Source organism: Sceloporus undulatus, chromosome 1, assembly GCF_019175285.1.
Source record: "Sceloporus undulatus isolate JIND9_A2432 ecotype Alabama chromosome 1, SceUnd_v1.1, whole genome shotgun sequence".
Lineage (NCBI taxonomy): Eukaryota > Metazoa > Chordata > Lepidosauria > Squamata > Phrynosomatidae > Sceloporus > Sceloporus undulatus.
In genome coordinates, this window is record NC_056522.1 from 356,205,127 (window position 1) to 356,230,595 (window position 25,469).

The window sequence follows — 25,469 nt, forward strand, 5'->3', positions numbered from 1 at the left end:
TAATAATAATAATAATAATAATAATAATAATAATAATAATAATAATAGGATTTATTTATAGGCCACCCAATCACTGGGAATCCGGGCAGCTTACAACAGAGCGGATAATATACAGTTCCCTGCCCTCAGGCTTACAATCTAAAAAGACACGACACAAAAGGAGAAGGGAATGGTGGGGGAAGGAATCAGGACCAGCACTCTTCTCTCCCTCTGAGGCCTGGACCAAGGCAGATGGACTGGAGGGAGGGCTCTTTTTCTTAATCGAGGCTGGACTCGATGGCGTTGGGCCTGTCCTTTCGCTCCCTCTAAGGCCAGAAGATGACAGTTGGAAAGAGGGAGGGGAGGGCTCTTGCTCTTCAGGCCCGATGGCATTGGGCCTGTCCTTTCGCTCCCTCTAAGGCCAGAAGATGACAGTTGGAAGGAGGGAGGGGAGGGCTCTTCCTCTTCAGGCCTGATGGCGTTGGGCCTGTCCTTTTGCTCCCTCCCAGGCCAGAAGATGACAGTTGGAAGGAGGGATAGGGGGCTCTTGCTCTTCAGGCCTGATGGCATTGGGCCTGTCCTTTCGCTCCCTCTAAGGCCAGAAGATGACAGTTGGAAAGAGGGAGGGGAGGGCTCTTCCTCTTCAGGCCCGATGGCATTGGGCCCTTTCCTTTCGCTCGCCTCTAAGGCCAGAAGATGACAGTTGGAAGGAGGGAGGGGAGGGCTCTTCCTCTTCAGGCCCGATGGCGTTGGGCCTGTCTTTTCGCCCCCTCCCAATAGAGGGAAAGCTAGTTTTGGAGTTACTGAGTTTGTGCTGTGTATGCTTCTATACAGAAATTCAGTTTCTGTTGTAATAGTTTAGTACTGTTTTGGGTTTTTTTTATGAATTGGAAAGGACTAGAAAACTCTCTCCTTCCACCTCTTAAATAGTTGGTGTATATGACTAGATCCCATACAAGTGCATTTCATTCCAAAATATTTGTTTTGCAGGCTGTTGAAGAAGCATTTGTTCCTGTTATCAAACTCTGCTTTGATGGAATAGAGGTAAGAGAAAATAGCACAGCATTTTCACCCTACATATCTCATATTCACCACTCCAGAAAATAAACACCTGGTTTTTTAGGGCCATTTTCTGATTGCTTGCATTACTAGTGCACAGGCTATCTTCATCTGCAGGCATGTAATACTGTCTACTATGAGAGCTACTTACATACTTACTATAACTGAATGTATTATAACAGTGTGATTCTGCATTACAGAAATTGCAATCTTTACATGTTTGGTTCCCTCACAGAGCTATCAGCTCACCAAAAATAAACCACTATCTGAATTCAGCCTAATTCCAGGTCTTTGCAATTTCTGAAGGCTGTTGGCAGTGATGAAGTGGCCCACAGAAACAAGTCTTGTATTTAGTAGAATATTGAAGAAAGAATGTATTTGTGCTAGATTGTTTAATATCAAACAAGATATATTTTGCCATCTTGTCAGAAGTATGTTCATTATGGGGAAGTCTTGTATGACTGTTAACCATTTCCCTTTAGTAAGAGTGGGTTAGAGTGAGTAAACCTCTTTCATGTGAGGCAATATGCAGATTGACAAAACAATGTTTGTGAAGGAAGCACAGGCTGCACATGAATAAATAATAATAATAATAATTATTATTATTATTATTATTATTTATATCCCGCCTCTTCCGTTTTGAGGATCGAGGTGGGTAACAGCAAAGTTTATATAATACACAACAATAAAAATAACAAGCCCCACAAGACCCCGGCCCAACCCTCCCTCCCAAGTATAAAATTAAACAGTAAAACTTTAAAAATACATAACAATATGACAAAATTAATAAACAAACCACAAATAAGAAAAATAATAAAAGGAGGGGGATTCAGTTGGTTTTGGACATTATCAATCGGGGAAGGCCTGCCAGAAGAGAATGGTTTTTGTCGCCTTTTTGAAAGCCTTGAGAAGAAACTTACTTCACTTCATCCTGCACAATTTGAATTTATTCATCAGACCACACGATCAATGGGCAGCAGGATAACAGAGAATAGTGGATAGTGTAAGAGGCAGAACACAGAGCAGAATACTCTCTTCTGTACCTGCCAGTGAGAGTATCTCCCCTACACTTGACGTCTTTGTTATCACTCAGTGGGAGGCTGGATGTGAGTCTGCTAATTTCTCCTTAGTTACTTCTTGCATGAGCAAGATAGAAGCATAGTATTTTATCCTGCATGTAGACTACCCATCTCCCTACATATATTATGGCCCCTTTTGCTTTATATCTATATGTTCACAGTGGACATTTACTAAATAATATCCTAAGGGATTGGAGGTGATACTAGTTATGACCCAAGCCTCCTCTTATTAATCCACTGTAATGTATCTTTGCCCCATGTTAAATGCAGTGGAATTAATAATGTACACTGTAAAAGAAGCTATTTCTGTAAATACACACCGAAGTTTGAAGAGTTAAGCCCTTTCTCACCCACATTGTTATCTTGGGACAATTAAAGATTTCTAAATCTCTTTTCTCTTTTGTATAATATTCAGTGTGTGCTTGCTGAGATATTTTTACAGACAGTTGAATTTAGTAGCTGTCAATACACCACAGACATGGTAATTTGACTGCAGCTTAGTCAAAAAGTAATTTAGAAGTGAAACTGGGCATTTCATAAGGTTAATAAATTGTATAACTAGATATGTATAAATAGATGTGGTGAGAACTTACTTATTTCTTTATTTTTGCTTATTTAGATTGATATCTTGTTTGCCCGATTAGCACTGCAGACTATTCCTGAAGATCTAGACCTTCGAGATGATAGTCTACTTAAAAATTTAGACATTAGATGCATACGAAGTCTTAATGGTGAGTACTTTATAATTTTCTTTGGAAAACATTTTTTTTAATAATTGAGAAGATAGTTTTTTGAAGCTACAAATATTTTGTGTGCCATCAGTTTTATAAATACAACCGTCTCTCCTAAATCACGGCTCTGGTATCCGCGCCCTTGAATAGTGACCTCCACTATTTCTAATTGCATGCGTGCCCGGGCCAAGTGCCCGGAGACGCACCTCATTCAATCCTATGAGGCTTGAATATACGCAAGCCTCCGTTTTCGCGGGTGTGTGTGTGTCTGAAACGGGTCCCACTAGAAAACGGAGGGCCAACTGTACATAATAGTATATCAGTATACAATGAATTAGATCCAAAGTTAGTCATATTTAGAGTATGAAATCAACACATCTACTCTGTGACTAAATCTGGATCAGGTTAGTGAACTAAAAATTAAACTTACTGTACTCACTGCCAGAAACGGAATTCATATGATATGCCTTCCTTAGCATAAATTTAAAAGCCTGCTTAACATTAAAGCTTCATCTGCTACTCATGTGTATTGCACATTAAAAGTTAGCTAAGGAAGACTGTTTTACCAGCTTTCATATGATTGCAGCTTTTTGCTACAAATTACCTGTTCTTACATCAGGCTGTTTTACATCTCATTCACTCAGATATCTGAGGCAATACTTGGTAATATTTTGCACTGAGAGGGAAACAACGCATAAGTTGTCATATAGACCAAATGCTGGAAGTTACTCAGTGTTAGGAATTTCATGCTTAATATGACAATGGTACAAAGAATTACATAGTCCCCTTTCACCCTGTCCCTTTCAAATGAGTAAAGGATAGCTGCCTGGGAAGCATATGATAGAAGTGTGATGTATAAGTAGGGTACATAAGAGGTAGATGATAATGTGAGGAAGAACAGGCCTGCAGACTGTTCCAGCTGTGAAGAATGTTTTTGATAATTCAAAGTGGATAATGTCCAACAAACAAACTTGAATCAAATTATGTGTGGGATTGTCCTAGCTGTCTCAGCAATATGCTCTTTGCTAAATGTAATTGTTTGGCTGGCTTATGTGATCTCAGTTGTTAACTGGATAATGCAACAGCTCAAACCCTGAGACTGCCACTCAGAGAAAAGGTATAATGTAATTCAAAGTTCTAATTTGGTAACTTTTTGTAATTGGTGTTTTGTACCTTCTTTATGTTGTTTAAAAAAATTATTATAAAATAAGTCTCATAGCTCATAACTGAATGGATCTGTTGACAGAGCTCCTGGCCTGCTTGGGAGAAAAGCACAGTGTGTGATTTTAATGTACTCTTCAGTGAAGAACAAAAGGAACTTATAAAGCACCAAGTTTTCCAGTGTTACATAATGTTATTTCTGAACAATTAATGATGAAAACTGTGGGGTTTTTTTTTTTTTGTCTTATAGGTTGCAGAGTAACTGATGAAATTCTCCATCTAGTACCAAACATTGACAATTTCAGATTAACACTGAGAGCTATCAAACTATGGGCCAAACGTAAGTATAGTTCTACAAACCTAATTTTTTAAAAGGTTTGTTGCTAGTTGAATGAAAATGACTAAAGTTGTCTGTCTTTTTTTCCCTCTACAACAACAGGGCACAACATCTATTCCAATATACTAGGTTTCCTTGGTGGAGTTTCCTGGGCTATGCTAGTAGCAAGAACTTGCCAGCTTTATCCAAATGCAATAGCATCAACTCTTGTACATAAATTTTTCTTGGTATTTTCTAAATGGTATGTCTCTTTAGATTACACTAAAATAAAATTTATTATTGACCCTGAATTTTAGTGTTGTTTCTATGGCATTCCTTCAGATGGTGTCAGGTTGAGAAGTACACCTAAAGGAATAATTACATCTTCTTGAGGAACTGCAAAACACTGTGGCAGGGATAGGCAACTGCTATGTCTAACTTTATACTCCTCATTATATATCTTCAGCATTTTTGTTGAAGTGTTTAAAAACAGTCTCTGATGGAATTGTGACCACTTGGTTTGTGGCTCCATCTTTTTAAATGTTAACTGGACGAGACTGCTGCAGTGTGTACCACATACATACCTAATCTGGCTTGGTGTAGTGGAATGGATCTTTAAAAATGTATAGTTTATATAGTAGTTACCAGTCCATCCATGATGATTGCCATGCTGTGTGTTACAGGAAAAAACCTGAGATTCTATGCTGGGTTTGTCAGCTATGGAAGGGGGCAGCATTAGCTCTCCAGGAGGCCTTAGAGGACTGTACCCTCCACCCTTCAAGAGTTTTTAAAAAATTGCTCCCGCATGACCTCTAGGGGGAAAATGGGAACATTTTCACCATGGCCCCCCTCCACATGCCATTTTAGTCCTAGAAGAGCACTTTTTAACAATACAGAGAGCAGAATGATAATTATTGTTATTATTATTATTTGTATCGTGCCTCTCCCACTTAAGGATCGAGGCAGGTAATAGCAAAGAGAATTCCAAATACAAATCACAAAAATAATAACAGAACAGTCCCCCCCAAAAAACCAACGTTCTACCCTCCCTCTTGTCAGTACAATTAATAACAATAAAATATTTAGCTAAAATAATAACAGACAGCTCAGCAGGAGATAACAACAATCTGATAATAATGAGGCAATATTGAAGCATTATTGAGGCAATATTGAGGAGGGGTGTTGGTTAATCGGGCAGTTGATTCTATTTTAACAGAGGTTAGTCTGGGAAGGTCTGCCAGAAGAGGGTCATTTTTGTTGCCTTTTAAAAAGTGTTGAGATATGTAATCTGGCAAACCTTCTCTGGCAAATCATTCCAGATTTTTGGAGTGGCAACTGAAAAGGTCACCATCAATCTAGTTTTTCCACACTGCAGTAGATTCCTCCCGGAGGACCTGAGTGTGCGGGAAGGATTATATGGGAGGAGGCATTCCTTCAAGTAGGCTGGACCCAAGCCATGTAGGGCTTTATAGGTAATAACCAACACCTTGTATTGTGCGTGGAAACTAACTGGCAGCCAGTGTAAAGATTTTAAAATAGGTGTGATTTGGTCAAACCTGGATTTACCTGCGACAGACCTGGCTGCCATATTTTGAACTAATTGAAGCTTCCAAACATGGTACAAAGGGTTGTCCCATGTAAAGTGCATTGCAGAAATTGAGACGAGAGGTTACCAGTGCATGTACAATCATTTCTAGGTCTCGTGGGTCTAGGTAGGGTTGCAGCTGGCATATCAGCAGAAGTCACGTCTTGATGTTTTTAAAGTCTTCTCCTAGACCTAAAGTGCCCCAGGGTGCAAAAACATGGTGAAAATTCCCCTCATGCCCTCTAGAGCATTTGAAGGGAGGAAATTCTTGATTTTATTTTAATACTCAAGGGCTCCTCAGGGCTTCAAAAAGAGCCCTGGGAGCTACCCATGCCGCCTGCAGGCCACACTTAGCGTATCCCTGTTCTAGATGGTGATCTACTGCTTTACAAAAATAATTTTTTTATGCAGCATGAAATAGTTCCAGAAATAACAAGTAGACAATTCTAGCATAGAGAGCTGTATTTTTAAAATTAGAAAGTATAGTGTTCTTTCAACAAAACATGTTAGCTGTCCTTCATCACTCAAAAGTCTGAGAACCTTGAAGACTTCATCTTTGTAATAGCTTTTTCAATTGGATTGATAAAAACATCTTGATACATTATTGATGTAAAGACAATTTGTACATTTAATGGTTTCATACCCCATTTATTCTTGTTTGATTTCTCCAGACCTATGTACATCTTTTTTTCAAGTTTTATCTAGGGAAATTCCAAAACATTTGTGGTTCGTTACACACATGCACAGTTGGTTTATGCAAAGGGTTTCAAATAGGTATCTAGTTGTTTAACTTGCCCCATATACTCCTAAGAGACATGACAATATAGGTAGCATAGTGTGCTTGAAATGACATTCCAAATTTACATTAGGAGTAAACACCTGTATCGTTCTAGCAGTTGTCTCCTAGTACAACCTGACTAGCTTACTGTCACCGTGTAATCCTTAGTGCTTTCTCCTTCTCCAAAACACCTCTTCAAAGTATTTCTGAGTCTTCCAGATAATGTTTCCATGGTACATGGGGTTTCAGTGAGAATTTCCTTCCTCTTAGTTCTGATGCCTGAATCAGTTCTGCCAGTGGAACAAACCTGGAATAAACGTTTAAAATAGTAAAAAGTATTAAAATGAATTATTTTTAAAGAGTTTAATTCCTAATAGTATTGAGGACAGTTTACACTTTATATCAGTTAAGAGACTGGACTTCTTCTTTGGGGAGGGCACCCTTCACCAGGAGGCTTATTATGTCCATTTGTCCAAAAAAGGGGTATAGTCATACCATCAGCATTTCTTTTTTATTGCAGTCTGCCTTGTGCTACTACGTGGATGGAATTATGTTCTCCATTTATAGTTGCAGTGTAACAGTCTGAGGCCCTTTAAAGATGTGAACAAGTATTTTGAATATGAATGCTTTTTTAAAAAAATGTAGCATATGCTAGTTTTAAGTACTATGAAAGTTGTTTGGATAGAAAGAAAAGACGTTCACTCCATAATGAGGAAGTAAAGTAGTCAGTTCTCTTTGAAAAGAAACTTCCTCTGGTGCTACATCTGGTTTATGAAATGAAGGCTCACATTCAAACGTGTTTGTTTGCTTGTTATAAGTGTTTTTCTTACTCAGTACTACAATCTCTCTAAACAGGGAATGGCCAAATCCAGTGTTACTGAAACAGCCAGAAGAATGCAATCTTAATTTGCCTGTATGGGACCCAAGGGTTAGTGTATTATTTTTTCCCCTATAAGTTCAAACTGTAAAACAAATTGCTTCAACCCCAGTGAACCTCTCTTTATTACAAATTCACAGGTTAGCTAGTCTTAACTGCACAAAAATGTAAATGTGACTTACAATTTTGTCCCTGATCATTTTGGAGAGTGGAATAAATTTACTATCAATATTTATTAATTTTCAGATGCCCAATCATTTCAAATTTCAGTTTCATCTACCCTGTGATTTTCTTGAGACTTTAAACAGGGTGCTGACTAATAGCACAGCTAAAAATACTGGTCCAAGTTGGACCAAGACTGTAGGAACACTTGCTTATGTCAGAAGTGCCAACTCTCAGCAGTTGTTTATTGTGAACAAAAAACAGTATCCTTTTATCGTGGATAGTAGTAATAAGGAAAGAATTTGTATTTAAGTCTGTTTCTTCCATTTGAAAACTCAGGTTGCTTTTCATGGGACTCCCAGTGATGTTCTATTCAGCACTGATTAGATCCACATCTTAGTTTGGGCAGTGGAGTAGGTTATGTGATGATGGGCAATTCACTGGACTCATACAAGACGACATATGCAAGGCACAAAGGAAAAAGAATAGAGTATTTTTTTACCAGTTATAAGTTCTGGGCTTGCTGAAACTGAGCTGGATATAACACTTGTGACTACAGAGTACTTGGCTTCGGAGCCTGTTGGCTGACTAACACAAACAAAAATGGGTGTTTATGAAGACCACAGTTTTTGTTTTCAAAGGCCCACATCAAATGTTATGATTGTTCACCCTATTGCCTTGTTACCCTTTGGCATATGAGAAGTATGTACTCTGGTAGCTAAACAAAACGATGTAAGGAAATGACAGGGTTTCTAAAAGTATTGAAATGCATCTGCACCTTTTCTTTCTTTCCTTCCTTCCTTCATCAAACATACTGTTCTAAATAAAGGCTATGTTAAACACATTTGGTCCTCTTGGGTGCTTAGTGTTGTTTTGTTTTTTTTAAAAAATTGGCTATATCTTGACAATTACAGGAATAACTTGCACTACATATTACGAAGGGGTTCCAGACAGCAGTGAGCCTGGTAATACTTCTTCAAGAATTAGTGTCTTTTCAGTTACGTTGGTATAAGTAGGATAGGCTTAGGCACAATTGCACCTGTAAAGCAAATAAACGTTTCTTTTTGATTTCTAAAAGCAGAGAAGCCATACTCTTTCTATGTTTGAAGTAGGGTACTAGTAAATTATTTAAGAAAGTTTTCACTAGTGAATATGTAGCAAACAACCTCTGTGGTTTGAGATAGCTCACACAGTTCCTAGTTGTCAGTGTAAAATTTACATTGGAATTTTTTTCAGTGGGCAGTCCCAAATTTTTTATTTTGAATGTGATTGAAGAAAACTGATTGGCTGTTGTTATGTATAGGTAAATCCCAGTGATAGGTACCATCTTATGCCTATAATTACACCAGCATACCCCCAGCAGAACTCTACCTACAATGTGTCCATTTCTACACGTATGGTCATGGTTGAAGAATTTAAGCAAGGTAAGTAGTTCTGAAAATGTATTTCTGAAAGAAATAACCTTGCCCTAGCTTAACTTTGCTATTGTCTTGATAACTTGGACCAAGTATTCTGTTAGTACTTAACTAATACTTTTGTGAACCTCATGCTTGTCCTAGGTATTTAGTCCTAGGAATTGCATTCCTAATTATTTCAAAAAGAGCAATCCTTGGTTATAGCGTCTCATCTACCTTTAACTTTCTAGGTCCCAATAGTATTCTACTTGGAGACAGCAGCTGCAGTTTCAAATATTCTATTTTTTATTCACTTAAAAGTATGTTCCTGGAAGCAGTAACAAAGTTCTAACCAGAAGAGATGATAATACCAGTTTTATCATCTGAAGCCAGGGTAGACAGTTGTGCTGGGGGCAGAGGCCAATTCTTGCCATCACAGTCCACTGCTGAGCTGTAGTGGTGTATTTCCAGCACACTGGAGTGACAGCTTAGGTTGATTTTTGGCCTTTTTTATGGTTTTGGGAGCTCACGGGGTTACTATAAGATACACTGTTGTATTGTGGAGTGGCCTTTCAGTATTTTTGGCAACTTTGTGGTAAAGAAAAATCACCTGAAAGGGGTAGGTTTGTGCTCATGGGTCTCACATGACCTGCACTTTCCCCTGATATAAGCAAATGGTGTTGGAGTTTTATCATTTTAACGACACCTGGCCACTGTCTGAATACCCAATTATACATGATCCCTACATAGCTCAGTAGCAGAGATGTTTTGATTATAGGGCGCAGGGTTTGGTCCCATTCGTCTTCTGTTTGCAAGATCTTCAGTAGCAGGGCATGCAACGAGATTTTTGTCTAAAACCTTATGAGATGAAAGTCTGACAGTACAGAGTTCTTCTTAAGTAGCCTACTTAAACTTTCAAGTTGGGTATCTCTAATGTTTCTGTTTGCATATTATTAAGCCATTGTATTGCATGAACTCTTGTCTAGTAGAAGTAGTAATATATGAAGAAGCTAAAATGTATTTTTGTAATTCAGGTCTTGCTATCACAGATGAAATTTTGCTGAGTAAGGCAGAGTGGTCCAAACTTTTTGAAGCTCCAAACTTCTTTCAAAAATACAAGTATGTATTTCATGGCATGAAAGGTGCTTTATAAGTACATAAATTTTTAAACATTTTAACATTTGGTTTAACTTAAAATGGCTAACAACTAATGGTCTTGTAACAGATAGACAAGGAGTGATTTGCTATGTTTTTTCTAACTTTTCTCAATAGAGATGATGGGACCATTTCAGCTGGGTAATAAATGAGATGCTTGTGGGCTCTTCTTGTGAGCAAAAGGCTTTTCAAAAGTTATCTTCAAACTTTTCTGAAGGAACTCATGATATTGGAAATAGTGTATTCGGGACATTTGTATCTTTTATTGTGATGCAAGTATCTTGTTTATGCTTGGTCAAAATTGGTCATTTGCCTGCTAAGTTAGAGATAATATTTTCCTCTTTGGGTGGCTATTTACGCTAATTATCTAAATAAAATGACATTACAGATTTTCCTCATTAAAAAATGATGACCATAGTAATTTGTCTGTGTTTTGTTTCTTCTTATATTCTTGCTTTACAAAGGTTCAAATAGTTTTTGGAAGGTTAATCCACTTGGTTTCAAATGGGAAATAATGCATTAGCATGCCTTTAATAATTTGAAGAATACTGAAGATGCTTCTCATGACTCATTTTGTCAATGTGCAATGAATGCTGAAACTGACTTATTCATGAAGTAAATTCTTCTAGTATCACATCTCTACCAGTTACAAGCACCAGCACCTCATTGACATGATTTCTTATTGATGTACTTCACAGTCCTTCTAAAATGTTTAGTTGCAGGCTTTCTAGCCATTAAAAATATTAAATTGGTATGCATTACTTTTGCTCAGCCTTTGACATGAAGGTTTAGCTTACTAGGCCATAAATACCTTCTTTTTGGGGGGGAGTGGAGAAGGAATGTTCAGCTTGCTACCTTGAGACAATTAGAATATTCGGTTTGCTACCTTTGTATGACTCCTGTATTTCAGTGTTTCTCAGCCTTTGTTTTTCCAGATATTATGGATCTCAACTCACAGAATACCTTACCCACATTGGCTGGTGCTTAACTGCTACACAAATTTGGATAGGGGCATTAAATTGAAGAATAATACCATAAGCAAGCTGAAGGCTATATGAGCGGCAAGAGAACTGAATTAGGCCATTTAGATTGGAGATTGCTTGAATTTTGCAAGGGATTGGATCAACTGATGAATTTAGCTGTCTAGAATTATCCTGAATATGTGCTATTCATGCTTACTTGTTGATATAAATGTTGTCTGTCATTTTTTTTAAAGTGAATTGTTAAGATACTAATCAGCAATAAAGATACATCTATGATCATCCTTCCCAATAAAGCATATTCAGATGTCAGACTTCCTCCCCTCACTTTACAGTTATAAGGCTGTCAGATCTCTTTATCTGTGACTTCTAATATGTTGCTTAATACTGTTTGCCCTGACAAATGGAATTCATCAGGATAAGGATAGGACTGATAGGGATTGTGTTTTTTAAAGGTCATCTCAGTATCACTTTAATTTAGGAGAAATTAGTACTTATTTTAATTACACTTATTTCTCTGAAATAATAGATGCATTGGTAATCTAAAATTGATATCAACATTATATTCACTGAAATACTGGAAAACAGATAGTAATCTGAATTTTCAAAATCAAGATAGTATATCATCTTGTTTTTATCTTCAAAGGCATTATATTGTACTTCTCGCGAGTGCACCAACAGAAAAACAACGACTAGAATGGTGAGTACCTAATAGTTTTTTTATTTCCTTTTCACCTATTTTCTATCTTTTTATTTTTATTTTTCATAAACTGAGAGTACTCTAGATGCTTGTCTAAAGATGCCCTTGGCATAGATGCCATGACAACTGTACAGACCTGGTAAGCTCCTTAGATCCAATGGTAAAGGTGAGACTCAAGTAAGCGCTGAAGTTTCCTTCTTTTAGTTTTTTAGCATGCATTTGAAAGGTGTGAGATGCAGGAATCTGGGCAGGTCCCTCAAAATGGTGATGGTACATTAGGACTTCCTTTCTTACCCTTTTCTAATCAGAATTACTAGGGGCTTAAAACAACACTCAGAAGGGTCACAGGATGGGGTTGTAGAGCATGACATACAATTTTTTCTCTCTGTGTGTGTACTATTACAGTCAAGGTTAGCAGCTGGATTTGTTTGCTCCTTCTAAACTGTGACTGGACAAGGGGAGTATCGTGTAGGAAAGACTTCCATGTTTATCTTTCTTAGACTGGGCTCCTAGCTCAGACTAGGATATTGAAGCTTGAAAAGTCTAGAGCAGATATTTAAAACAGTAAGTTGTTGAATTTTAATTTGTTAGAAATGCAAAGGTTATATTGCAACTTTCATTAAGCAAAGGTTCTGTGTCTTTCACACTGATCCTGTGTAGAGTAACTTAAAACTAAATCACACTGTGTTCTATGGACACTGAATTATCTTTGGATAAATGAGCATAGGATTTGTAATCATGATCAATGAGAAATGTCATAACTGGATAGCAGATTTTTTTTTATTTACAGCTGCCTTTATTCATTTATATTAATATAATTTTTAGGACCATTATGAGGGCTTTAAATGAAGGATGTTGCTTTGCCAGAATGTGATTTTATCACACAATATTTTTAATTAAAAAAAACAACCCATAGAATAGCTTTTTGTAAATGCTGTTATCTAGCCTGTAGAGCCTCATTGAAAAGTACTCAAACCTTGGGCCAAAAGTGCATTTAGTGTTCAGGGTGCTGAAAGTTTCTCTTTTCTTTTCTTTTTGTTTCTTTTCTTTTCAAAAATCATGTTAGTCATCATTTTTTCCCAAGAGGGAATTACAATAGGCACCTGCTGTCAGAAATACACACTTTGCTTTCAATTGGAACTTCATTTTATGCCAGAAAATATAAATGTTTAAGATTTACTGTATATACTCAAATACAAGTCGATCTCATGTATAAATCTAGGGTAGGTTTGGGGGTCAAAATTATGGATTTTGATATGATCCATGGATAAGTTGAGGGTAAAACTTAGGGGCAGGTGACAAAGAATGTAAAGGATGAAGCAAGGAAAATAATGGCAAAATTCCAGCAGGCACAACTGTTTGTGCTTATCCTAAAGACTGGATGAATGAAGGGGTCAATGCTTCCAGGACAGATTATGCTCTTGCTTTTCACCAGGGCATGCTTCCTTTTAAAATAAGAGTTAAAGTACAGTACTTACATTGACCTGTGGATAAGTCGACTCAGATTTTTGGGATCCATTTTTTGACTAAAATTTCTAGACGTATACATGATTATATACAGTAAGTTTGAGATTTTTTGAAATATGTTTTGAGAGAGTGATTTGAAAAACTGGGGAGGCAAAACAATCAGAAGTCATGAAAGTCATTGCAGGTTCTCTGTCCATCAATCAGTTGGTCTGTTTCTGTGTGTGTGTGTGTTTGCGTGTATGTATTGCAAGGGGATCCTGTAGCACCTTTGAGACTAACTGTGTATAGGAAGTTGTATCGTGAGCTTTGGTAGACTTGGTCTACTTCCTCAGATGCAAAGTGTGTAATGTTTGACTCTAATTTAGTGGAGGCTTCTGACAGAAGAGAAGGAGTCATACCCCACAACCATTCATACCTCATTCTATGCTATTTTTAAGAGGCCCTCAGCCTTAGTAAATTTATAAGTGGATTCACAGGATTGTAGGAGTAAGAAGGAATCAACCCCTGAATCAGCATCAGCAAAAACATTTGACAATCTTCTTGCTGTAAACAAATTCTGTCAATGCCTGCATACAATCCTTTAATAAATGTGTGATGTCCAACACTCACAACGCCACTCTTCTCTTCCCTTGCATCCTACCCCACTGTGAAATGACACAGAACAGATATGGGGGTGGCAGATAGCACCCAGGGGGTACTGTCTGTTCTACCAGCGGGGTCCATTGACTGGTATTGGACACAGTTTGATATAACCTAGTGATTCCATGGTTCAAACTGGAATTTCCTCTCCTTAACTAAGATGTGTATCTTTAACTTGTACAATATTAACACGTTTGTTTTCATGCAGGGTTGGTTTGGTAGAATCAAAAATCCGTATTTTGGTTGGAAGTTTGGAAAAGAATGAATTCATTACACTGGCTCACGTAAACCCTCAGTCATTCCCAGCACCCAAAGAAAATCCTGACAAGTAAGACTTCTTATCTTAACGAATTTATTGGAAGAAACATCAGCTAGAGGAGAAAAAACAGAGTTGTTTAATTTTTAAAAAATTATTGGAGTTGTCAGAAGGAATACATTTCTACCTTCTTCCACATGAAATGTGGAAAAATAGAAAGACTTCACTTTGCATTATTGAATACCTGGTTTAAACGACTCATACTCTATTGCAAATAAATGTTGGAGTGGATCTGAAGGTGCATTAGCATAAATAATTCTCGCACTTTTACTAATCCATGAACTCTTGCGTGAATGCCTTGTACAAATCCTTCAAAACTTGGTTTCTTATAGCTGGAATAGCATTGATGGAATCCCCTTCTCTGAGTAGAGTGACAAAAGTTAAAGCTTTGTCCTGGGAGAACCTAAAGGAAGCACCAACTCTCTCTACTCTCGAGGGGAACAACCAAAAAACCACTGCCACTGCCATTTTCCCATCCATGCATTCAAAAAAGCCAGAAGCAGTGCCATAGTAGAGATTAGAGGAGGTTGGTGCAACCTCTTGCCTTTCACCACTCAGAGAAAAGGACAGTTTATTTTTCAGTAAGAGTTAAGGTACAGTACTTTTGACCCATGGATAAGTTAACCCAGGCTTTTTGAGTTGATTTTTTTAAAACTAAAATTATTCAATACAGGGGCATATATGGTAGTTGCCCACTACACATTTAATGTAATGTGTAGTTTGACCCAGAATGGGAAATGAACTAGGTTTAAACAATTTATCCTATTGAATATTTATCATTGTTTTAAGAGTATTTCAGTAAAAGTTTTAAATGAGTACTAGGTTTGCTTCTTTAATTCCAAGTCATCTGTGTTATTTAGAGCGGTCCAGGTTTTGTGGCACTCTTATGGATTTTGTACCAGTCCTTAAAGATGCATTTCAGAAGTGCTCCTGTTGTTGTATGTGATGGCAGTTTTCATTTTATATTTATTTTTCCAGGGAAGAATTTCGGACAATGTGGGTGATTGGGTTGGTGTTTAAGAAAACTGAGAACTCTGAAAATCTGAGTGTTGATCTTACATATGACATCCAGTCTTTTACTGATACTGGTAAGCTTGACTTGTAGAAATAGTTGTCTAGTTGAATTTTACTTTGGATCAGAGACCTCTTTAGAATTACTGACAACTGCTACCAAAATATTTATGTGCCAGTTTCCAAATATTAACAAACTCATTTTGTTATTAGAATCACCAGTAGCTGGGACAGCACAGTTGGTCTCCCAGTTGTCAGTAATTCTAAGGAGGTCTCTGGTCTCCAACTGTGCATGACAGTTATCATAACATGCCCATTGCTTTTGTACTATATAAATATAACACTGGTGCTTGGGAAAAGTATAAGGGGGTTGAGTATGAGTTTTAGCAGATTCCTTTAATTCCCTATGTTCCACAGGAAGTTTCTTAAGAGGGTAAAGGCACTCCTTAACAGTGAAGGAGATGGCACTGGGGGTTTAGAGTTTGGAAGGAACTGGCAAAAATAAGAGTTTTCCCCTTTCCTCCATTGAAGATCTTGGATTTCTTTGCAAATTGAAGGAACTCTTCTGTTGTTGAGGGGCAAGCCTCTGTAGAGGATATTATGGAGTGGCATTGTGTGACTTTCTCTTTGTCATGATTGAAGGAAGGATTAAACAGGGCTAAAGATAATACTGTAAAGCCAGAGAGCTCAGGTATGCACATTTCTTTCTAGGTCTGTAATAGCTTTTCTCAAAGTGGAAATGTCTTAATGTTCTTCACATTCTGTAGTTTATAGGCAAGCAATAAACAGCAAGATGTTTGAGATGGATATGAAAATTGCTGCAATGCATGTTAAAAGAAAGCAACTTCATCAACTGCTACCTAGTCACGTGCTTCAGAAGAAGAAAAAGGTAATGCTTCTAGTTAACTGATAAGCATATCATGTTTATACTGTAGCACAAGTGGGTTCTAAGTTAATAATCATATTGTATTAATGCATATCATCCAACCATTACTAACAATGATATCAAGAATAGATTTTTAGAAGTAATTCGCTTCCCCCTTTGATATGATTTGTAACTTGGGTGATAATTGCCCCAAATTCTTGAAGTTTTCATAACTTGAAACCTGAGATTTTAAGAAAAAAGCAGTGTTTAAAGAACTTTCCTTTATTTAGAGTAGTGTATTTAGAGATAGCTTGGTTAAACAAAGACAAAGATTTCTTGAATGTATTTTAAAACCTCTTTCCGATAGATCTTGCCTTCAGCAGATTTGTGTCCTTTTGACCGGCAACAATGTATTTGTTACTTCTATGGTAGCAAAATTTGGTTTAGCTGCTAGCAAAATTAGAATCAGTTTCTTGATCGGAATGATGGCTAGAACCATTCTAGTTTTATGTTTTTATTATTTTATCATTTACTGTATGATGTATTATTGTTTTTTGTTGATGGGTCTCTTTTACTAATTTTACCATGTTTTTTTATTTGTAGTTTTTGTGCCTTGGGGTTTTTTTATACTGTTTTTGTATTTACTGTTTGGATCTATTTTATATTGTGATGGCTTTTAGCTTTTAACAATAAACTTCTATACATACATTGATTAAAGATAGTTCAGTCTTTCACAGCAGTTCTCTGGGATGCTGTAGCAAGTTTTCAAAATCACAAGAAACTGAATTTGGTGTACATGCATACAGCCCACATACATAGAATCAGTTTACATACCATTTCTCACTAAGTCTGAAGACAGGCACTGGAAGAAGAAAGATTATGAGACACAGGGATGTATTGCTGACATTGAAATTTTACTTTTTAAAAAAAATCAGTATTTATTTATTTAATATCCTGCTTTTCTCCCAAATTGGATTCCAAGCGGCATTAAGTGTCTTGTGCTTAAGTGTCTTGAGCTTTTCCAGCTGATAGCAGTGATGTGAAAGCAGCACCCGATCCAAGTTGTATCATTTTTGCTTATTATAGCATGCTTCTGAAGCAGGGCCTAAATAGATTGTCTGGTCTTTGAAGCTAAGCAGGGCCAGCCCTGGTTAGTACTTGGATGGAAGACTGCCAGTGAATACCAGGTACTGTAGGTTACCTTTCAGAGGAAGGAATTGACCAAGCCATCTCTGAGTAGACATTGCCTAAAACAATCCTGTGAAATTATAGGGTTGACAAAAATTGACAGATGATATTTCTGAAACATGCATACAAAAGAATGAGGTTTTGTTTTTATGTTGATTTATCAGGGAGATGCTTCACAATATATACAACCCACATTAGTCTCACACTACTGTGAAGGAGGGAGTGTACCTTGTTAAGGAGCCCCATAACCTGAGAGCATTGTGTGTATATAGTTTTTCACATTATCATGTAGGACATATAATTGCATTATATTCCAGTCTGCCTAAATTTTGCCTCTTTTTGCAAAGTTTTTGTGATTTATTGTCTTATTGGTTTCAGCATTCAACAGAAGGGGTCAGGTTGACAGCACTGAACGACAGCAGCCTAGACTTATCTATGGATAGTGATAACAGCACATCTGTGCCTTCCCCTACCAGTGCTATGAAGACAAGCCCATTGAACAGTTCTGGAAGCTCTCAGGGGTATGCATCTCCAGTGTTAACTCTAACATTGAAAGTACCACAAGATCCCAGAATTCACGTTGCATACACTTTTTAAAAAACCTTTGTAAAATCTGTTCTAAATCACATTGTCTGGTCATACACTATTCACATGCCAAGGTTTATTTAATGCCATGCAATTTTGTGATGTACTCATTGTTGAATTTGCTGAGTTGCCTCATGGTTTTCCTCAGATTTAAGCCCTTTATGAACAGATTGTCAAAGTAAATTGAGGTTAACCTAACTAGATAGATAGAACTGTCTTAAATATATCTGTGTAGGAAATGTAAAAGAAATCCCACTTTGAATAAAAGCAAAACTATTAACTGCATTGTGGTTCTAAACCTGTCATCTAAAAAGGCCTGCTTGCTGGGGCTGTTCTCTGTTGCTTGTCAGAAATGGGACTCCTGTCTTTTTTTGATTCCTGTTCCATGGTGTTAAAGTTTGCAACCTTCCACAAACTATAGGAAAAATCTAATACATGAGCCATTTGATAGTAATATTTCTGACTTAATCTACCATGTCTGTTCATCAACCTTCTTGAACTGATGTAAGTAATTTTAAAGGCATAGGCTTCCAAAAAGGGCGTAAGGAGGTTAATTTGCCTGCAGTTTCAGATAAAAATGAGTTTAGGAAGTTCTTGCTTTTGTTGATGATAATCTAGCTCAGGGTTTCTCAACCAGTGTTCCCTAGAACCCTATAGTTCTTAGAGATGTCACTAGGGGATCTGCTATAAGTCATGATTGGAGGAAAAAAAATTTTTTTGAGCAGTGTGGTTTACTGGTTTGAGTGGTGGACTAGGAGACCAAGGTTCAAATACCCTCTTGGCCTTGGAAATTCACTTGGTGGGTTTGGGCAAGTCATACTCTCAACCTCAAAGGAAGGCAAAGGCAAACTCCTTCTGAACAAATTCTGCCAAGTAAACCCTATTATAGGTATGGCTTAGTGTCAATATGAGTTAGAAATGACTTGAAGGCACACAACAACAAACTTTGTATGTAATCTTGAGAAGTCAAACTGGTATGGTGGTTTGAGCATTGGACCAGGACTCTGGAGACCAGGGCTCAAATCCCCACTCGACCTTGAAAACCCCTTGAGTGACCTGGGCAAGTGACATGGTATCAGCTTCAGAGAAAGGCAAGGTCCCTCTGAAAAATTTTTTCCCAAGAAACCCCCATGTTAAGTTCACCTTAGGGTCACCATAAGTCGAAAATGACTTAAGGCACACAGTAACAACAAAAAGAAACAAGAACCTTTATGCAGAGCTTCTCTGAAAACCTGAAAATTATTTCAAGGACTCCTTCATGGTGAAACGTTTTAAGAAAGACTGGTCTAGCTCTTGTATAAGAGTAGGATGGAACAAGTAAAATATAGTGCCACTTGACAGAAATCCTCCTTCATTTCTTTTTCCTTCTCTGAATTATGGTTGTAGGATTATTCGAAACAAAAGGGATGGGTTGCTGGAGACTGCAGAACCTAGACATTTTTCACTCCCATTGCTAACTGTTCGGAGGATTCTCCAAAACTTCTTCTGTGGAGACTCTTGTCAGTAGTATAAAATTGAGACTGCAACCTGCAGAATGCTTTCCTTCTAGAATTCTGAACAAGTTCGGTTGCCTTGTATAATGAGCTGAAATTATTGTAGGCTTGTAATTGAAGCATGTACAATTCATGACCCACTAAATTGGATGCAGCCTGTCAGCTGCGTATTGTGGCCTAGTAGCTTCAACTAGATTATTTTTACAATAGCAGGGAAGTATTTGAAGGCTTAGCAAGTGTTATATTGGATTGCTGATCAACTGTTTGTTTTTATGGGTGTTTTGCAGGTTTGCTGTAGTTCATAACAATGTTCTGTTCTGTTTTTAATATTTTAGCCGAACCAGTCCTGCTCCAGCTGTAACAGCAGCTTCTGTGACCAACATACAGGCTTCTGAAGTCACTGTGCCACCAACAAATTCCAGTGAAAGCTCAGGGGGTAGGAAATGAATATAATTCTACAAATAACTACCTTTCTAAATTTCTTATCCATTAAACCTGTCCCCCACCTCCCCTGCACACACATACACATTAGTGTGGATGTGCCATTTGACAGCAATGTTTCATCTTTCTGTTTGGCATGCTGAAAAAGTGCATAAAATAAAAACAGCAGAATTGCTCTCTAGCAATTAAAATCTTTTTTAAACTGGTCTATTAGCTTTCAAAAGGTGATGCAGACATTTGTCCTGTGTTGGTCAGAAGTGAAACTGGTAGACATGGGAAGTTGGTGCTTTAGCATGTGCCCTCCCTATATTAAGTGTACACATGGGAGCTCAAACACGTACATAGAACTACTGATGATGGTAGTTTATTCAGAAGGCACCAAGGGCATTCTATTCCTGAGATAATCAGGACAATAATTTTTTGGGGGGGGGGGGGAACAGTCGTTGTCAGATGATAGTAGTCAGATAAAACTACATGAGATTGTGGAAAAACCACTCTGTGGCTGTGCTGACTGGGAAATTCTGGTAGCAGTATTCCAAAAAATATTTTTTCCAGGCTCTGATTCACAATATATGCTTAATTATATTAACCTGCCTTTGTGTGATTCTGGTATAGAATCAGTAGTCAGGTGCTCAGGAACAGCCAGCATTTTAGTGCTTGAAGATGTGATACATGCTTTTTTGACACAAAATACCAAAGATTGTTTTTGTGTGGTTTTATGTGGCATCTGATTCTTTCCTAAAGAATCTTGGTTTTGAAGCCAAGCTGAAATGTTGCAAATAATGTAAATAGTCATTTACATTTTATGTTCAGACTTGAAACTCAGGTGTCTTTGGCCAAGGGATGTATGCCTATGTCTTTTGATCCTTCATGGGTGGCAAAAATACATAAAATCTTGTATAAATAAAATAAATGCTTATATAAATCCAGTAGCTAGCTTTAAGATTGTGGTTAAAGCTATGTGAGGTGTATCTGTTGAAATCTTACTTTTGCTCATGCACATATAGTAATTCAGAATGTGTTTTTAGTGCCAAATTTAATTTTTGTATGGGATTGTAGACTGTTTGGTCAGTTTATAATTATTAAAATCTGTTTCCATAGGGACTTCAAGTGAAAGCATTCCTCAAACTGCCACACAGCCAGCCATCTCTCCACCACCAAAGCCTAGCATCTCTAGAGTAGTTTCTTCAACCCGTCTTGTCAACCAACCGCAGAGACCTTCAGGAAACCCTGCAGCTAAAGTAACTAGTCCTGTAGTAGGTGTGAAGCGGACATCATCCCCTCATAAAGAAGAGTCACCCAAAAAAATAAAAACCGAAGAGGTACTTTTATTTACTAATTAGGACTTCTAGTGGATGTCACTAGGTATGACAAGCAAAGTAGTGATTCCTTAGTAGTGATAGTAGTAAAGGGTTTTTAATAGACTTCCACTCGGTTAGTTGGTGTTATATTGTGAAAAAGAGATAGAAGTCTCAGGATGTTGAAAGAAAGAAGAGATGATTTTATTCTTGAAAATAGGCCATTACATTTTAACTTGGAAATATTTTTACAGCATTCTTCAGTTCATCAGTTGCCAGGCGTAAACTTTAGAAACACTCCTTTTAGAATCCCTGCAGGTTTACTGTAAAGTTGTGATCCCCTGAAGAAGGCTATAAAAATATTTCTAGGCTGAAACACAATGGGCTATTTTCAAGAATAAAATCATCTCTTTTTTTGACATCCTGAGACAATCTCTTTTCCACAGGTCATCATATGCGTGTTACCAGTAGTCTTTATTTTGTTTTTCTTTTCAGTTAATAAGTTATCCATAATAGCTGATGATCTGTGTGAGCAGTCAATTAAATCTAACATTTGAGCAGGTTAGAATAATATATGAATTGTAAGGGTGCAGTGCAGGGAGAAAGTGCCATTGTTTGGTTTCAGTTCAATCGAAAAAGCATGTTATAACCAGCACTTTGGCAGATGTTTTATTGGAAGAGGTATTCAGTGAGAACTTACTGAAAAAAAGTGTGGGCATGTAGGTCTGTTGTGTATAGGCCTTCAGAATCAGTTATAGTATGTTATACTTGGCACTGAATGTGAGCTGTTGAGATCCAGGTCGTATTTCATTTTAATACAGAGTGTGAGAATTATGTTAGGAGTGCGTTGAATACCAGAAGGTTAATAATAGCTTCTTTTGCAAACTAGTAGGTGGAAGCATGAGCAGTCTTGTACAACTGACCATTTATACCTCTCCATAAACTCTTACTATAGCTATTACATAGGCATTTGTGAAGCATTACTAGCCAATATATTCCTTCTACTCATATTTCTTTGAATCCAGCTGAATATCTGCATCAAATGCCCAGTTCAATCTCTTGAAATGACAGTACAGATCTATAGGATTTTTTGATTAAATTCCAGTGAGCAGGATTATTCTTCTATCTTGGCCTGTTATGCTCAGAAGTGTTTTTGTTGTATTTTGTGACAGGATGAAGTGAACGAAGATGCTAGCTGTCTTGACATAAGTGATCATGAGAAAATGGAAACTAAGGTAAATTAAGATGAAAACTAAGGTAGTGCTCTCTTTTCCAATAGCTCACAAAACACAAGGTGTCTTTGTACATCCATTTATTCAGACACTTTGCTGGTGGAGTGTCCTGTGGAGGCACTTGCCATCTTGTAGAGTGTCATATGTGAACGATATCTATGGGGCAAAATAAAATAAAAACAACATAAAACCTAAAATTACATGATGAAGATCCCTCCTCCTTCCTCTGGTCAGTGCATAATGACCAGAAATTTATTCAGAGCATTCTGCTGGTGCAGAAACTAATCGAAAAGGTTCTGTGTTAGGCTCATAGTGATACAAGTTCTCCTATAGAACAATTGGTTGGTGGGACCATATAAGCAAGTGGTAGCAAAGATACTGAGAAACACTGATGTTTTAATAGTTGGTTTACTTGGGGTATTTGCATATATACATGATAGTTTTTAGATCATTGCCTCCAGATTTGATTGCTGCAGAGTGTTAAACATGGAACTTCTCTTGAAGACTTCTCAGTTCAGAGCAGAACTGCTGCTAGGGCTGGTCCTAAGGAACACCATGGCTGGCATCCTATTAGTTAGTGTCCACTAGAGTAGGCCCATCCAATCAGTTATGGAATCATTATTCAACCTTCATGTAATGCCAGTTGATTCAATGGGTCTACTTTGGGCAGGAGTAACAGCAGAATTTAGGCCATTATCCCTTCAAAAACAGCTTCATTGACTTCTAGTTTAGTTCCAAGCACAGTTCAAAGTACTAGTGTTTAATCTTTAAAGCCACAACTTTTAAAGATCTGTAGGACCCGAGTGCTTGGAGAACTATCTTTTCCCATGTATTCCTGTTTTAGTTGCGCCTGCCTTCTAATCTTCATTTGGTGGCAGCTGCTTGGAGGACTCTCTCCACTGAGATGTTTGTTGAATACTCTCACTAAGAGATTTTGTCTGCCATCTACGGTTATGTTAGTTCAGCACCAGATCTCCCCGTGTCATCCAAATTGTTTGATATTTGTTTACTGTAATGCTGTACTGAGAATACTTTTACTGAAGGGTGTGGTATAAATTTAGAATGAATTATAGTCAAAACATGGAAATTAAAGCTATGTTTTTCTTCACAGAAATTATAATAGGGTGGAGAAACTGATGTGTGAACTACCTTTACATTTAAATTACATACTAGAAATAATTGCATTATATGCAGAGGTGATGCAGAGCATTGATGTGAGGGTGCAAGCATATTCAAATTTCACTGCTCACTGTGTACTTACTGCTGGACATTTTTCATGTGATCAGCAGCAGTTTTTAGTTTTTTTAAAAAAAGATTCAGCTGGAATTTACTTATTTTTGAATGCTTGAAATACATGATGTGAATATTTTCTGACAGGTGCAGAGAAGCAATCCCTAACCATGTCGATTTAACATCATGTGTCCACAACCATGAACAGGAAGGAGAGGTTTAGAGATAGAGGGAAAAATTAGAGGCAGGAGTGAGGTCCTTTTTTTTTTTTTTTGAAGAAAAGAGAAAAGGAAGTAAATTAGGAAGTGTAAGTCAAGTTGTGGTGGTGGGGAAGAAAGGGTCCAGTTGAAGAGAGCAGTGGAAGAAATGTATGGCGAAGGGAAAACAGGATAAGAAATTGAAGTGGGAGAGAACAGGAGTCAGCAGAAGTTAATGAAGGGGAACTCGTGTCTCCTCCCCTTTAAACTGTTAAATCCTCATAGTTGAGGGATGTTTCTCTGCACCTTTTCAGACTATATCTTCATAGCGAGTACAGTACTACAATCTGAAAATGCTAATTTCTATCTGAGAGGATCCCTTTCAGAGGTTCCGTCCTCCCCACAGTGGAATATGAGCCAGTACTGTTTTGCAGGGATCTAGTTGAGGTATACTGGCACAGTGTTCTTGTTTCCACCCCTTCAGGAACTACTTGATACAGAATCCGATATGGCTTCTCAGCCAGAAACGCTTCCAACAACAGTATCTCTGCAAGCTCCTCAGGTGATGCCTCTTTTTCATTTCATAGTCCTAAATTATCAAAGACGTTAATAACTGAAGAGCTAATTTTTACTTTGAAATACTCAAGGGATGCTTGTCCTACAAAACCATGATGCAAATAGGCGTTTTGTTGAGATTTTACATGTTTTATGCTTTGTTGTATAGACCCAATCATCCACACACCTTTCATGCCATTAGTAAAAATCTCCAGTTTTTCTAGAGTTCCTGGCATAATGGCAGATAAATTTCTTATTAGTGACTCACTGCCCCAGAATTTCCTGAATATGAAAAACACATTGAGCTATGTAAATGTTATATAGTATTTGTTGCCTTTATTTCATATTACATTACATTTTTGCACCCCTTCTTTTAAAAATAAGAAATAGAATCATAGTTGGAAGAGACCGCAGGGATGATCCAGTCCAACCCCCTGGCATGCAGGAAATCCAAATCAAAGCATCCCCGACAGATGACCATCCAGCCTCTGTTTAAAGACCTCTAAGGAAGGAGACTCCACTACATTCTGAGGGAGTTTGTTCCACTGTCGAACAGCCCTTACTGTCAGGAAGTTCCTCCTAATGTTGAGGTGGAATCTCTTTTCCTGTAGCTTGCATCCATTGCTCCAGGTCATAGTCTCTGGAGCAGCAAAAAACAAGCTAGCTCCCTCCTCAATATGACATCTCTTCAAGTATTTAAACAGGGTTATCATATCACATCTTAACCTTCTCTTCTCCAGGCTAGACATCCCCAGCTCCCTAAGTCATTCCTCATAGGACATGGTTTCCAGACCCTTCACCATTTTAGTCACCCTCCTTTGGACACGCTCCAGTTTCTCAACATCCTTTTTAAATTGTGGTGCCCAGAACTGGACACTATATTCCAGGTGGGGCCTGACCAGAGCAGAATAGAGTGGAACTATTACTTCCCTTGATCTAGACACTATACTTTATTGATGCCGCCTAAAATCTCATTGGCCTTGTTTGCTGCCGCAT

The 25,469-nt window shown here is 37.7% G+C and overlaps 1 protein-coding gene across 1 annotated transcript in view; it reads left to right on the top strand.

The window, feature by feature from the left end:
• The first annotated feature begins 868 nt into the window (after window positions 1-868).
• Window positions 869-25,469, top strand: part of LOC121923405 (poly(A) polymerase alpha) — a 29,498-nt gene continuing 4,897 nt past the window's right edge. Inside the window, exons 1-16 of the mRNA XM_042453815.1 lie at window positions 869-1,023; window positions 2,737-2,848; window positions 4,260-4,349; window positions 4,449-4,587; window positions 7,544-7,616; window positions 9,031-9,151; window positions 10,156-10,240; window positions 11,903-11,956; window positions 14,271-14,390; window positions 15,357-15,466; window positions 16,157-16,278; window positions 17,821-17,963; window positions 19,856-19,956; window positions 21,063-21,283; window positions 22,432-22,494; window positions 24,403-24,480. Coding sequence (XP_042309749.1) covers window positions 919-1,023; window positions 2,737-2,848; window positions 4,260-4,349; window positions 4,449-4,587; window positions 7,544-7,616; window positions 9,031-9,151; window positions 10,156-10,240; window positions 11,903-11,956; window positions 14,271-14,390; window positions 15,357-15,466; window positions 16,157-16,278; window positions 17,821-17,963; window positions 19,856-19,956; window positions 21,063-21,283; window positions 22,432-22,494; window positions 24,403-24,480 — 1,737 coding nt within the window. The 5' untranslated portion in view covers window positions 869-918. The remainder of the gene's footprint in view (window positions 1,024-2,736; window positions 2,849-4,259; window positions 4,350-4,448; window positions 4,588-7,543; window positions 7,617-9,030; window positions 9,152-10,155; window positions 10,241-11,902; window positions 11,957-14,270; window positions 14,391-15,356; window positions 15,467-16,156; window positions 16,279-17,820; window positions 17,964-19,855; window positions 19,957-21,062; window positions 21,284-22,431; window positions 22,495-24,402; window positions 24,481-25,469) is intronic.